The following is a 16,020-nucleotide window of genomic DNA, read 5'->3' on the forward strand; positions in this document are numbered from 1 at the left end:
AGAATTTATGATTTCTTGTGTATATAATAATTGAATGATTGAGTTTAGTGTATTAGTAGTGAAAATTAGTCATATAGGATGTATTTGAGCATAAATATAGATATTCTCTTAAGAAACTAGCCTAGGATAGGCTCTGGTAATCGATTACCATCCAGTGTAATCGATTACACATGAACAGGCAGCCTGTAATCGATTACAACATCCTGTAATCGATTACCAGAAGGCTTATTGGGTCTGTAATCGATTACCAATACCTGTAATCGATTACAATGCGTCATCCTCTATAAATACTCACGAAATCAGAGCTGCTGCGTAGCCAAAGCATCCTCCACGTTTTCCTCCATACCTAGAACTTCAAACCTTCGATTCTCACTCAATTCTTCACCAAATCACGTCCCGTAAAGCCCAATCTTCCTTTTTCTCACTCCTCTTTCACTTCCACCGATCAAAATCCAGAAAAACTTCATCAAATGGTAGAGCCATCAAAGAAGAGAAAGGGATCATCCTCCACCGCTACCGCTGCTGCCCATCGCCGTCACGGCCCATCCGGAGCACCCACAACACCTATTCCTCCTTCTTTGTCATCTCCAAGATCATCAACACTGTTTTCATCCGATGATCAACGTCTACGGTACCTTTCTCAGTTTTCTTCTAGAATAATCTTAGACCCTAAGTACCTAGACGTAGAGTTCTTTAATGATGAAACGTTTGATTGCCATCAAGTGTTTCAAAATTCTGGTCTTGTTGATTTCATGTCATTAAAATTGCCATATTATCCTGAACTTGTAAAGGTCTTCTACTGCAATTTAAAAATTCAGGATGGTATTATTATGTCTGAGGTGCATGGTACTTCTATGGTCATTGATCAGTCACTTTTCTTTTCTTTGACTCATTTACCCAGTCAAGGTGCACCTTTTGAGGGCACCATTGTTGATGACTGGAAATTCGATTATTCGAGTCATGATGCTCGTCGCATGGTCTGCAATGATCAAGCTGAAATGACCGGTAGATTGTTGGCCGGGTCATTAACTTTTGATAATCGCATCATGCATTATATCATTGTTAGAATTTTGCTTCCTCGGTCTTCAACTTTAGCACAAGCCTCTGAGGAGGATTTGATTCTTATGTGGGCTTTTCTAACTAGTCGTCAGATCGACTGGGCCCATTTGGTTCGGTACCGAATGCATAAGGCATTACGGGCCAATGCACCTCTTCCTTATCCACATTTGATTACTCTGTTTTTGCGTCATTTTCAAATTCCGCTTGATGATGAACCCTTTGTTCAAGTCAAGCGTTCCTTTGCAATTGGTGCTGGTGCAGTGACCTCCTTTGGGTATCGTAAAGATCGGAATGGACAATGGCTGAAGAAGGATGCACTCCCTCCTTAAGATGAACGTACTCCTTCACCTCCCCCTCAACGTGACGATTCTGCACTCATGAATGAAGTCCTCTCCGAATTACGGGGTCTTCGTTCTTATGTTGGTGACCGCTTCGACTCGTTAGATTCACGCTTTGCCGATATGGACATTCGCCTTACACAACTTGAAGAGGATGTCGGATACATTCGTCAGAGTTTTGATCTTCCTCCACCACCTCCATCTTCTTAGATTTTAGTTTCTGACTATATGTCTTTTTATAAGCTGTGTATTTTGGCTTTTAGTTTCTTAGAATTTACATTATTATGCTAAGTACTTTGCTTATTTATCTTGTGGTTTCTTAAATTTCAGTCTTGGATGTTTTGTGGTTGTTGACATTTTCAGTTATTTGGATTCTGATTTGATTATTTCTTCTTTGTGAGTTTGGCTTCTTGTGTTTTATACTCTGATATTTATATATTTTTCTACTCCTTTGACATATCTGTGTTGATTTCCGAGTTCTTTGGCTTTTTTATGTTGCCAAAGGGGGAGAAAAGGTTGCTTAACAAACTTAGAAATCAAGTGATCATGTATTCCGAAATATAGGGGGAGTAAACGCATGCACGTTTTATCTATATACAATTGTTTGTTGCTTGCTTGAATCTTGATTTCAGGTATTGTATTGTCATCATCAAAAAGGGGGAGATTGTAGATGCAATTGGCTTTGATGTTTTGATGATGATCATGATGATGTGTTGCAATTGATGCAAATGGGCTTTTCAAGATTAAAATTCAAGACAATACTTCAAGATTACAAGTCACAACATCAAGATGATCACTAGAATATTAGGAAGGGAATTCCTAATTGAATTAGCAAAGGTTTGGCCAAGTGATTTAAATTAAAAAGTGTTTCTCAAAGGTTTTACTCTCTGGTAATCGATTACCAGAGGATGTAATCGATTACCAGTGGCCAAATACGTTTTATAACAACTACAAAAATTTGAATTCGAAATTTTAGACTGTGTAATCGATTACACAATTTTGGTAATTGATTACCAGCAGTTAGTAAACGTTTTAATTCAAATTTTAAAAGCTGTAATCGATTACACAATTACTGTAATCGATTACCAGACAGGATTTTCAGAAAAATAATTTCAAGAGTCACAACTTTTCAAAGGCTTTATTCATGACCACCAATGGTCTATATATATGTGACTTAAACACGAAATTACTTAGAGATTTTCAGAACAACAAAGTGTTTATCCTCTCAAAGAGAAAATTCATTTTATCCTCTTAAGAATTCCTTGGCCAATTCAATTGCAATTCATTAAGGAATTATTTGAGTGCTCAATCTGTAAAATCCATCTCTTTCTAGAGAGATTTGTTCTTCTTCTTCTTCTCATTCTCTAAGGGATTAAGAGACTGTGAGTCTCTTGTTGTAAAGGATCTCTAAACACAAAGGAAGGATTTTCCTTGTGTGTTTAGAACTTGTAAAAGGAATTTACAAGATAGTGGAACTCTCAAGCGGGTTGCTTGGGAACTGGACGTAGGCACAAGGGTGTGGCTGAACCAGTATAAAAATGAGTTTGCATTTTCTCTTCCCTTAATCTCCTTTATTTATTATTGCTTTATATTCATATTCAAATTGTTTCATTTGAATTAATATTTAAGAAGATTGTCATTAAGGGAATTCATAACTTGAGTAAAAAGTGAAATAGATTTTTAATTAGGGGAAACAGTTTGGAATATCTTAATTCAACCCCCCCCCCCTTCTTAAGATATCTGAGGCCACTTGTCTAACAACCTTAAAGAGACTTCTTGGCAATGAATACAAGAAGATCAGTGACACGTTAGCTGTAGAACCGAGGACAAAGAAGGTATTAGAACCAACTGAATTAATAATAATAAAGCATCTAAAAATCGTGTGATTAGATTTTTGGCCAAATTAACAACTTATTGACACACTAACCCACTATCACATACAAGAAAATGTTAAAGGTGCATTTACCTGTATCCCCCACTCGTTGTCGTACCAAGAAACAAGCTTCACAAAGTTCTTATTCAATTCAATTCCAGCCATTCAATCAAAAATGCTTGATCTGGAACAATGATTTTAAAAAAAGGTTAACAGGTAAATGAATAAGGTCAGGCTGTCAACATAAAAAAGGGTATGGAGTATACCTTGTGTTCACACCAAAAAAGGAAATATACCTTGTATACGACATTATTTTATGGATGTTTTCGTGTTTCTATGAATTTAAAAGGGTCAATTGCTTTTGCTGTGTGGTAAGCAATCCGATACAACACTGCATTGAAAGCAACACCTAGAGTGTCAGCCTGTTAGTTACTAATTTACTGTGAACCCATCTGTTACATACATGAGTACTAGACCATTCATGCATTCAATTCTTGAATCACATACATAAAAAACACCATAAGCTATCTCAATATTCAAGAGATACTAAAGAGACTAGCTAGACATGAGACTACAATCATGACAAATTGTTGGTTGTATAATAGACATGATGGAAAAAATAACACTACCAATGGATTTTGTACATTTCCTTTCCAAAGTTTGATGCAAGATTACCCACCCCCATTCTTTTTAATGTCTTCATCAGTATTTTGTATTGAACAACTAAAATTTTGAGTTAATGTTATGCCAATTGTTATATAGTTTATTTCATACTCCTTAACTTATTCTCCACATATAATTGATTTATTTCAACCACTATGCAACTTTCACTATTTCCCCATGACTCTATCCATCATTTTCCACAATTTGCTATTGATAACATTGGATAACCATAAACACACCAAGAACAAGTAACAAACATGTATTATTATCAGCAACTACAATTCCGAGTTGACACACCTCAATCATAATTCCTCTGAGACTTTCTGCTTGACTGGGAACAACTTTAATGACTCTCATATGAAATTCACCCAATTTATACATCACTCCCAGTAGCACTATCATAACAGATTAAGTGAGCAAAAGCACAAGAATAAAAACCGCGACATTGCAAAACAAAACGAACCTTGAAATGAAGGGCGACTTTGGACTTGTAGGACTAGAGTTTCTCCATGATAAGCAAGATAGAAGAATCGGCCTCCAGAACAATCTTATGGCCACGAATGATGAAGTAGTATTTGTTCAGCTGCTCCAGCATCGAAATCCCCAGAAAATCGCGTGGGAAATCGATGGGCACCGATTGGTCTGCGAAAAATAGAATAAAGAAAATGCTTCAGAGAAAACTAAAAAACCCAAAAATAGAAGGCAAAGAGAAGAGTAACCTCGTAAATTGGGTCAGTAGAAAGTGAGGGAGGCTTTGCATCTTCCTTCTTTGATTCTATTGAGGCTTTCAACGCATTGCGAGATCTCATTCAAGCATTAGGGTTTAGGGTTTTGTCGGGGATTTGACTCTCAGAAATTAGGTTGGTCATGGTGAGAGGGAAGAGTTTTTTCAAAAGGGTGAGAGACTAAGGTGACAAAGAACGAAGACACGAGTTTGGTATTTGGAAGAAAGAAGGAAATGGAGTGGATAGTCACTTTTATACCTTTTGAACGTCCTTTGGAAGCTGGCAGCAACCATGGCCTTTATTTCGTATCTCTCTTTGCCATCGGAGACCAGGAAGGAAGAAGATGGACAAAGTGGAAGATGAAAAGAACATAGGGTTCATGAATAAGAATGAGAGTGAGAGTGAGAGGAAAAGTAAAAAGCAATAGAGCAGAGGGCACTTTCAATGAAGACGGTTTTTACAAAACCGTTGTGACACCCTCTACCCCACACATATATGTACTAATAATAAAAGAAATAAAAAAATTAAACTTAATTCAAGTTTTTAAAACATATTTAAATACAAGCCTTTCAAGTGGGTAGCAGGCTCACATTCACCTTTCTAACATCATCATAAAACTTTTCTAAATAAATAATAAATTCACTTCGGCTCAAACAAGGTTGTCTATAAAACCCTATACCCCAATGCCACATCCTATCAGAGCGTTGTGTCCCGACGTCTTTCAGCACATGGTTCCTTAAAGCAATTCACCTAGTCATCTGCTCCCCCGAACACAAAGTTCAAGATTATCACAGGATCCAAACACAAACAACACACGGGGAGTGAGTTATCACATTCCTAACTAATAGAGAAGCAAGACAACTAGATATACATATCATATAAACCAAATAAAACTCACTTGCACATAACTAACGTAATCCCGTCACTTTGTCATTCAAGGTTCACTTTTCAACCATCAATCGCATCACACAAGAATCACACACTCTGATCAAGACATAATAACACATCAAATTCATAATAAGCAATTAGCAAGCGCATGAGATAGTTATGCTAGGACTCAAGCCTATATGCAATGTGGTACCATGTCAGTGAAAAACCACCCTGTGGCACTTAGGAGTACATAACAAGACACACCACACAATAGGTTTGCCAGGTCACTCTCACTAAGTAAGATCATAGGGAGACCAGTCAGGGTCACGATGTTTTGCGAGAATACTCCAACCATATGGGATCAGCATAGGCTTAAAGGAACACTCAAACTCGGTGACCCCCAAGGCCTACACTCCGAAGAGTCCGTCAGGGCCTCTCCCTCCTGATACAGGTCCAACCCCTAAAATCATTTTAGCACACAGACACTGCTCGTGAATTATACAATACTTACGACCTCACACTCGTGTGTTAAACACGTACAACATATTGCGCTACAATTTAACACTGGTTCCTGAATAGGAAACCTACACTTTCTCTTTAACACTGGTTCCTAAATAGGAAACCTATATTTTCTCTTTAACACTGCGCATTTACACTTTTCTCAAGATAACACTGGTCGGGTTATTGTACAATTCACAGCTTACAACACCAATAATATCACATCAAGAGTTAATCACACACTTATTCACGACCAAAACTCATTCACAGTTTCACATCTCATAATGTCACAATCCACCATCACATGTTTTCACGCATCTCACAATTCAACCCCTGTTCTACTTTACACTTTTACTCAATCTCAATAACAATATTATAATCTCAAGGCAACATATTATTCCACAATTCATCACATATTTCATTTATAAGCACTGCTCATGAATTATACAATACCACGACCTCACACTCATGTTTCAAACATGTTTAACACAATTGCGCTACAATTTAACACTGGTTCCTAACTAGGAACCTACACTTTCTCTTTAACATTGCGCATAAACACTGGTCGGATTATTGTATAATTCATAGTTCACAATATAATTAATGTAACATCAAGTGTTAAACACATCCACTTATTCACAATTGAATATCATGTCCACACTTTAACATCTCATAACATCACATCAACCATCTCATAACATTCCTAATGATATTCATAAGGTACAATATACACATGTTCATCAAATTTAACCATAATATCCTCAAACTCCAACACTTAATAATTTTTGGAATCATACTATAACACTCTACAATATTATTTACATAAATTATTAATATAAATAACTACCTCTATATATATAAACTAGCATACATCATATTGAATCACAAATTACAAAGTAAGCTTTCAATGCACAAATTCTAAATAATTATATGAACACTTTGGTCAATTTCAATTATGATATTAATTTTTTAAAAATTATATATAAAAACCTAAAAAGCAAGAAAAAGAGAAAATATAAAATCAATATCTCTCTCTAAATTTCTCCTTACTTTATTTCATCAATTCATATTAATTAGAAAAAAAATACTCCATTTATAGGGTTCACGCTCAACACAATAGCATATCAATTTCACAACAATTGGTCTGTCAAACATATATAATTCACTGTAATAATTATAAGGATAAAATGAAAATTGCAAAAACACCCCAAAACCCATTCCAATTGATATCTCTAAGGATCATTACACATGTTCTCACTAATTCCCAATTGTGAATAGCTCATCTCTTACCTCTAAGCGGGCTCACGTGTCTTCCAACAACGACAAAGACATCTCTAGCGGTTCCCTGAGATTCCTCCAGTTTTTCCTTCGACTACTCTGATAGAGTTCCCAAACGTCACAGAGACGGAGAAGGGATTGAAACCTCCACTTGTGTTGTCTTCATGCGATTCCTTTTTCTCCCTCCATGAACATTATCTTGCAAATCCCAATGGTGAAAGTGTGCAAAATTAAATTTCAAACAACATATCCAAATTTCATGAAAATCCAACTGTTAACGAAACCGGAATCGTAATTTTACTGAGACCGTTTTGGGTTTCTGCGGGAAAGGAAAATGCTACAATGCTTAAGGTACTTCTCTCAGCTCAAACATGATATCAAAATTCCCAACTGTGAGAATGCTAGGAGATGGGCTGTAAACGTAGTGCTCAAATTTCATGACGATCCAACGGTGAATGAGTCTGAGATCATCATTTTTCTGAGACAGGTTAGGTGGCCTACGGGAAAAAGAGAGGATTTTGGGAGAAGAGAGAAGAAACGAAATTGTGAGGAGAGGAGGCTGAGGAATCAGTCTGAAAATTGACCTAGCATGTTGCTATTTATAGCTAAGGGCATTTACGACCTATTTTTTACTCTATTTATTTATTTATTTATTTATTTATTATTTTATAAAAACAAACTTTATTTTATTCTCTATCAAACAAATAAATAAAATACCCTTTTTATTTTCTCTCAAATCATTATTTTAATTAATAATTATATCTCCTTATTTATTTATTTATAAAATCTCATCATTCATTTTTTTAAAAAACTCTATTTATTTATAAATAACAATCTTTTTTAATCTAGTTTACGAAAATTGAGATGTTACAACCGTCCTAGAATAATAACCTTCTAAGACGGTTTTTGCGAAACTATTGTCGAATGGTAGTTTCTAAGACGGTTTTTATAGAACCGTCTTCGTTGAAAAGCCTCTTATTTACAAATTTGTCACTGTCTTACATACTAAGACGGTTTTCGATAACTGTCATTGAAGGTGCATCGTAAAAAATTATTTTTTCAGTTGTGTATACAAAATTGGGCGGATTAGTAATATATTCTTCCATAAAAAAAGTAATATATTCTAATCAAACAGAATTTTAAAGCTTTACTCTCCTAAATAATCCACCAAAATGGGTCAATTTTTTTTATAAAAAAATTGATTAATTATTTAATTAAATTCTTCATTACTCACAGGAGCACATCTATTGTTTCTAGTATTTAGGATTGTGTAAGCAAGGATTGGGTTTTGACCTTTTTCCCTTGGTAGTAGGGATGCTAATTGCTATGCTCACTTCTTAGCTAGTGTAGGAGTCCACCAATCTCAGTCTTTGAAGATTTGGGACACTTCCTCTCTGCTTTGTTAACTCTTATTTTGGGATATTCCTTTGGTTGAGCTCCCTTTCTGTAGTTTTTTCACAAATAAAAAAAAAATACATTGTCTCCAAAAATCCTCATCCCAAAAATTGAAGAGAAATTTTAGTAATCCTATGTGCAATAAAACAAGAAAAAAAAAGTTATACATTGAACATGTAAAATGTTGTACATGAACATCTAATTACAACCCATCATGATAAGTTTATTAACTTTTAAAATAACTCAAATAATAATTTATCATTGGATAACATTATTAATACATAGACATTAAATTCTTAAAACAATCACAAAAATATTTAATAAAACAATGATTACACTCCATCTCTCTCTTATTGCAACAATGAAATAACATAACTCAAGATGAAGGAAGGTGGTTTTTTTTTTTTTACATATTTACTTTGTGAAAGATGATAGATACAGAAAGGATTTTCCATTTAATTGTTTACGATATATATTAATTTTTATTTCAGATATTATAATTCCATGATGCAGGGATGTTGTTAACAGTATTATTTAAATCTATTAGGGAATTAAACAAATAGATAGTATCTTTGTTATTTTATTGGAGAAGGATACGTTTGAAAAATATTATTAGAGATCCAATTTAGAATGCCACTAGTGTTGGTGTTTTTAAGAATAATGATGATTATTATTAGAGGCAGAGTCAGAAATTTAGTTCAAGGGACCAAGAAAAAAATATAATTTAAATTTTGCATCATAAAATTTATAAAGGAACTTTAAAATATTATATATATTTATTATTATTTATAAATAAAAAATATAACTATTCGCAAGTAGATACATCATTCACCTATTAATATTTTAAGTCATTCTCACATTAGTAAAAATATTACTTTGAATTACGAATAATGCTATTAAGTATGACCATTGCTTAAAGCTTTTAATTCTATGACATTATTAATCAAAATTAACAATTATTACAATATTTTATTAACTGATAAATTTGTTATGTGCTTCTTTATATATATATAAAAGATGAATCCTTAATCTTTAACAATTATTACAATATTTTATTAACTGAGTAATATTTTTTTAAAATTTATCATTGGATTGAAAGTTCATTTCACATAGATTATATATAAAAAAATTTATATTAATCTAAAATTATTTGTTATCTCGTCTATATTAATTAAAATCAACTTAATATAAACATTTCAAAATATACTAAAATATGGATTATTTGATTATTTTTTTGTTGTTATTCAATTTTGACCAAATTTGACACAAATGATCTTGATAATATGTAGAAATAATTTAGCGGTTGAACCATTAAAAATCACATTCTATATTAAGTGATAGTTATCAAGGTTACACCCGGATAATTTGATCTCTCCTCATATATATATATATATATATATATATATATATATGAGAAAATAAATAAATTAGATATATAGAATAATTATGGATAATCATATAGGAACATTCAACATCACAAATACTCCACTAAAACCTATAGTTTTCCTTTTATTCTTCTTCCTATCCCATTCTCTCTTTCTTTTCCTGTGTTCGACTAACATTTTAATTTCCTGTATTATTTTTTAATATTTTTTTATTAATTTTAAGAGAAATCTAAATTTATTTTTTATAATAAAATATACAAACTTTAGAAAATTCTAGGGGAACTTACTATGTGTTTATTCATGAAGCTGATGGATGAGATGGTAAAATTTTATGAATTGAAAGGTGTTCATCATCTAGAGTTTATTTATTGTTGGCCAACTTATTTTAGTATTAATTCTTTAATTACATGCTATAAAAAAGGAAATAATAAATAAAACTAATGAAAATTAAATTTTGAAGTCTTTGAGCCAAGTGGGCATGCATTACTCTCTCCATGGGCTGTTTGTAGCTACGTGGGGACTTGAATCATGTATCTCCTTATGTGTATCCCGCACCTCCTATTATTCAATAAAAATATAATAATACTTTTAATGAAATATTCATAAGTAAAAAATGCTTTCGAAATCACCTTTTCATAAACAAAAATTGCTTCTGGAATGGCCTTTCCAGAAGCAAAAATTATTCTTGAATGACCTTTCCACAACCAGAAATGATTTTAGAATGACTTTACCTAACAAAAAATCCTTCTAGGATGGTCTTTCCATAAGCAAAATTGCTTATGGAATGACCTTTCCATAAGCAAAAAATGCTTCTAGAATGACCTTTTTATAAGCAAAAGCTGCTTCCAGAATGACCTTTTCATAAGCAAAAATGCTTACGAAATGACCTTTCCATAAGGAAAAAATAAACCTCTAGAAAAGGTGTTCCAAAACAAGCTTTTTCCAGAACATTCATTCCGGAAGCAAAATGTCAGGAATGATATTTCAAAAGGGATGTTCCAGAAAGTTTTATTGGGCTTACGAAAAACCCACTCTTGAAGAAGCACCTGCACTTTGGATTAGGCTTTCTGGAAAGGAGTTACTTTCAGAATAAGTATTCCAGAAAACCTTTTTCCAAAATGGTCATTCCATAAACAAGAAAAAGGAAGTATAGGATTTTTGTGCTGAAATGTACCTGGCATGAAGAGTTGGAGGAGGAGAGGGCTGGAACCTTTGGCGTAGATGGAATAAGGCATCAATTGGAACCTCAAGTGCTGGAAAGTCAGTGCGCTGTGGAAAGAAGAGAAGACGAAATGGAAGGGTTTGCAGGAGGAAGAACGAGAATAAAAAGAAGAAGATAGAAGAGGTAGGGGTAGGTTAGGTTTTTTTCAAAAAATGGGAGGTGCAAAATGCGATTAGGGAGGTGTAGAATGCAAGTGCTAGTTGCGTGTTGGGCAATAGGGCAGTTGGGCCCATAGACATGTGACAATAATATTAAGGGTGTTAGTGTTGGCCCAACAAAATTGTGCTTGTCCCCTACCAGTCATGAACAATTACCAAACTATCTTTTCCCACCCCACCTTGCACTCACTTTGCTAGGTATTTTTTTTCATTTTCGTGGTCAAACGGAATCATGATTCCGTTGTGAAATTTTGCATATTGGAATCACGATTTTGTTATTTTTGGTGTTCTAGATGCACAACGGAATTATGATCCTGTCGGGCAAAAATCACACTTCCATTGTATATTTTTTTTTTTCTCCAAAAAAATACTAAATGGAATCACATTTCCGTCTAGTATCGTAGAGGCAAAAAATTTGGAAATAGGACATCGTGCTTTTCGGAGAGGGGCAATCTTTGAATTTTGAGTGATTGTAGTGGCCAATAGCAACTCCCTAATAACAATATTGACAAAATTGATGCTTGACTTCCTAATAGGGATGTGTAAAAAAGCCGAATCAAATTGATACCAAATTGAACTGAACCGCTTTGAAAAAATCAAACCATTTTGAAGAAAAAACTGAGTCGAACCACTTTATGAAGACTATTCAATTAACTGAACCATTTTTAAAAAGAGTTTTGGTTTGGTTCAATTTAATTATTTAGGAAAACCGATTCATACATGGATAAAAATAAATATATGAATTGAACCAAACCAAACCTAAAAAATATCCTATTTAAAAAAAAAACCCAAACCAACGCGGTTTGGTTAACCGAATGACTTTTATAAAGTGGATTTAAAATGGATCGGTTTTTATTTATAAAAAAAAAAAATTGCAAAGCCCTACTTCAAAATATACACATCTCTGCAGCCAGATCTTGTTGAAACCCCCCATTTATCAAGTGTTATCTTTTTAATTGCATTTCATGCTTTCCTCTTAAACACATTAAATTACATGGCGAGCTCGTGCTCAAGACCCCACGCACATAATGTTATCCATTGTGCAAGAATTGAACAAGGATTAAAATGATGAAAATGTACACCAATATTGATGGGTAAATGAAGGCAAGTTTTTTACAACTTCTCACGTCACTGTTTCTCCACTATTGGCTATTTTCCACTATGATAATAAACCAGCTTTAACCAATTGCAATGAAACCTCTGGTGAAACTGTAGAATTCCCTGAATTTGATATTAGGAAACAAAATTCAACTGTCGTCTGCTGGTTGCAGACAAATCTGCATTCATTTCCCCCTTCACTCTTGGAAAGGAAATAGGAAGATTATGGATTTAAATTTATGTTCGAGACTCTAACATGAAATCACAGAAGAATGACTTCATATATTGCAAGGTAAAATGATACAATTTGTTTAAAGGAAAAATATAAGAAAACCAAAAGTAACAAGATATGAACACAACCCAAATTATAATTAAGAATGAAAACAACTCATTTCACAAACAATCAGAGCAAGACCATTTGTTACCTAGGTAATTTTCCTTGCATTACTTGTGAAGAAGTACCACTTGTATACAAAGATTTAAGCTGCCTGCTTATGAGTTTACTATTAGCCTGCTGAAGTTGTGCATCACTGGACCACCATTGTTCCAGGGCATGAGCTTCATGAAACTTCTGCTTTTCCTTGGTGACAACAAACAGTTTTGCCTCAACTTGTCCATTTGTTGGACCAATATTCTCCTTGTCAGCATCATTCTTTTCTCCTCCCGAGCATTCGGGGTCTGTATAAGAGCAACATATGTAGTCACTGTTGTTTACATACAGATGAGGAACCCATTTTCCGACCCCGAAACCGGCATTCTTGAAGCTAGAAAACCGAGGTATCCAACTCTTCAGTCCCATGCTCAAAGTCTTGTCTCCATCGTTGCCGGCTTGAGCTTCTTCACTACTCGAAGAAGGAAACATAGACTTAAGTCTCTTCCAAACCAACTCAGCCTTTTCTCCAATGTTTCTGAGACTCATGCCTAGTGAAACAGAAGGTGGATTGAACAAATGTGTCTCCACATAAATGCCTTCTTTTGCCAATGCCTTTCCCACTTGAAGAGCGAAACCGGCTCCCAATGAATGCCCTGCAATGCAAACATTGCTGCTTCCGTATGTGTCAGAAACCGATTTTAGTACCTCCAGAGCTACTTTAAACCTGACAGAGCCCTTCAGGCATTCCCAGGCAAGAAAACGAAGGTCATCTTCAATGTCTCTCCGCATTGTAGGGCTTTTGAGTAGCGTTCCCCTTAGAGCTAAAACAGCTTTGGGGGCACCACTTGGTCTAATTAGTACTAAGTCGGCCATTGCTGCAGATCTGTCCCATTCAAGAATTGCACCAAAAATGGATCCATCTCTTTCATCAATCAATGTTTGTGTGAGCTTGTACTTGAAGGGACTCCACCAATTTGGAGCTAGAGCGTTTTCTTGCATTCGGTTCTCCTGTCTATCTAGTTCAAGCAGGTAAACTGCTTGTATAAAACAAGCAATGACAGTTCTTTTGTAAGTTGCATCCTTCCTGCATACAAGCAAAATAGTTATCAATATACAAATACTCTGAAAACTATACGATTCCTTTTGTTTTAGAATTTACAAATGATAATATTAACCAAAGTAAAGGGTAGCAAAATTCAATCCATAAAAGACCCATGTTATAAATTTAAATTGAAGATGACATTAAAATAGAAAAAAAAAATCTGTTATAGTTGTCCAATCAATAGAAAGGATTTTAATTAAGAAATCGATAATACAAAAAGTAAATAGCTTGGACTATCTTTACCCATGCGACTCAAGTATAGCTAATAATTTAATAGCCAATCCATAATTCTAAGTCGACTAATAATTATATCCTAATCCTCCTAGAAAACAATTACATTGATGCTATTGTTAATAATAGTAGAGGAAATGCCGTAAATCAGGGTCCCCGAAATTCTATTCCAAATACTATAATTAAAGTAACTAAAGAATTGGGTATCAAAATGAATATTCTAACATAAAGAATCTTCGAAAGTAAAAATGTTAGCCCCTGATTGATAACACAAGGCAAAGACGCATAAGTCAAATAAATGAACAACATATAAGGAAACTAAAAGAAGATACACATCAATTCTCATTCACCCCACTGTAGTTTTGGAAACATGGTCGAACACACCTTTCTATATATATAGTTCACAATTTATTTCATATGCACCCACCAAAATTCTTTATTAAAATAAAAATAAAAATTCAATTAAACGGTTTTGGCAGATATAGATATTTCCAAACATGCATTTGAATCCACCGCATCTAATTTTATCATTTAGATCTCTAATATTCAAGAAACCCATCTCTAATTTATAATGACACGCCAAACCCATTTGATAAATCTTGCTATGTTTTCCATTTCATGACCACTCTTTCAGTAAAAAACAGTAAAATCCAAATTCCCGTTAAACCCATTTGCGAAATTTTCCATATCATGATATTTCCTTCAATCACAAATCGCAAAATTCAAATTCTCTACAAACCAATTGCTGAAATTTGCTACATTTTCCATTTCATGATATTTCCTTCAATCACAAACAGCGAAATTCAAATTCCCCACAAACCCATTTCTTAAACTTCGCATACTCATGCTCAAATCCCAACCCCCATCACACTTAACAACTTCAAAACGGATCAAAGCACTGAGACACCACACAGGTTACAAACTTTCCAAAGCAAGTTTCAAACATTGACCAAATGTGGCCGAGAAACACCAACCCAACAAACCAAAAAGCTAAATTTATGTCAGATTCAGACGAATCAAAGCAAAATATGAAATGGGTACCTACCAGCTAGAACTGATAAGGTCTCTCCAGTTAAGGTTGGCCAAATTGCGAGGACCAGAAACATGAAAGGCGTAAGGGTGAGACGCTTCTTCTGCTTCTTCTTCTTCTTCTTGAACCACTTCCTTTGTTCCTTCCTTTTCTTCTTCCCCTTTGATCACTGGGGTTGCGGTTTGCGTGCTCATGGTGATGGTGATGCTTCAGAGAGGGAGAGAGAGAGAAAGACAGTGAACTGTGAAGTGGTGGCTTTCCTTTATGGGAACTAGTTGCTTGGGATCTTCATTAGATTTGTTGTGCTCTTTTTTTCTTAAAACAACGACATAATTGTCAAATTCAAACACGATTCAGAATTCGGATCCCTCTATATAACGGTCATATTTCTATTTTCCACCGATGGAGGAAAATGAAGGAAAATGAATTGAAATTTTGGATTTTTTTTCTTGGGATTCCACGTGATACCTCGTCGCAACGTGACGCTGAATACGTCAACTTTTTGTTTTTCCACTCTTTATACAAATAAATAATGTGGTTATATAATTAAAATTTATAATAAATATTTTTTAATATATAAATTGTGTTTTTTTTATAAGAAAAATAAATATTTTGAGTATATAAATATAAATTATATTTTTAATTTATAATAAAATAACTTAAATTGATAAGAGGAGAGAGAGCGGGTGGTTCAGTGGGAGGAAGGTGAAAATTGTTGTAGG

At 34.1% G+C, this 16,020-nt stretch overlaps 1 protein-coding gene and 1 pseudogene across 1 annotated transcript; both read right to left on the minus strand.

Moving 5' to 3' along the window:
• Positions 1–4,116: 4,116 nt before the first annotated feature.
• On the minus strand, positions 4,117–4,743 carry LOC114396939 (annotated as a pseudogene).
• A 7,954-nt stretch (positions 4,744–12,697) lies between these two features.
• Positions 12,698–15,713, minus strand: LOC114395641 (GDSL esterase/lipase At4g10955-like). Its single transcript, XM_028357471.1, has 2 exons — positions 15,314–15,713; positions 12,698–14,019 (listed from the first exon to the last, which is right to left on the minus strand). The coding sequence occupies exons 1-2, from the start codon at positions 15,490–15,492 to the stop codon at positions 12,984–12,986; spliced, it is 1,215 nt and encodes a 404-aa protein (XP_028213272.1). The 5' UTR covers positions 15,493–15,713; the 3' UTR covers positions 12,698–12,983.
• Positions 15,714–16,020: the final 307 nt, after the last annotated feature.

This window comes from Glycine soja, chromosome 18, assembly GCF_004193775.1.
Source record: "Glycine soja cultivar W05 chromosome 18, ASM419377v2, whole genome shotgun sequence".
Taxonomy (NCBI): Eukaryota; Viridiplantae; Streptophyta; class Magnoliopsida; order Fabales; family Fabaceae; genus Glycine; species Glycine soja.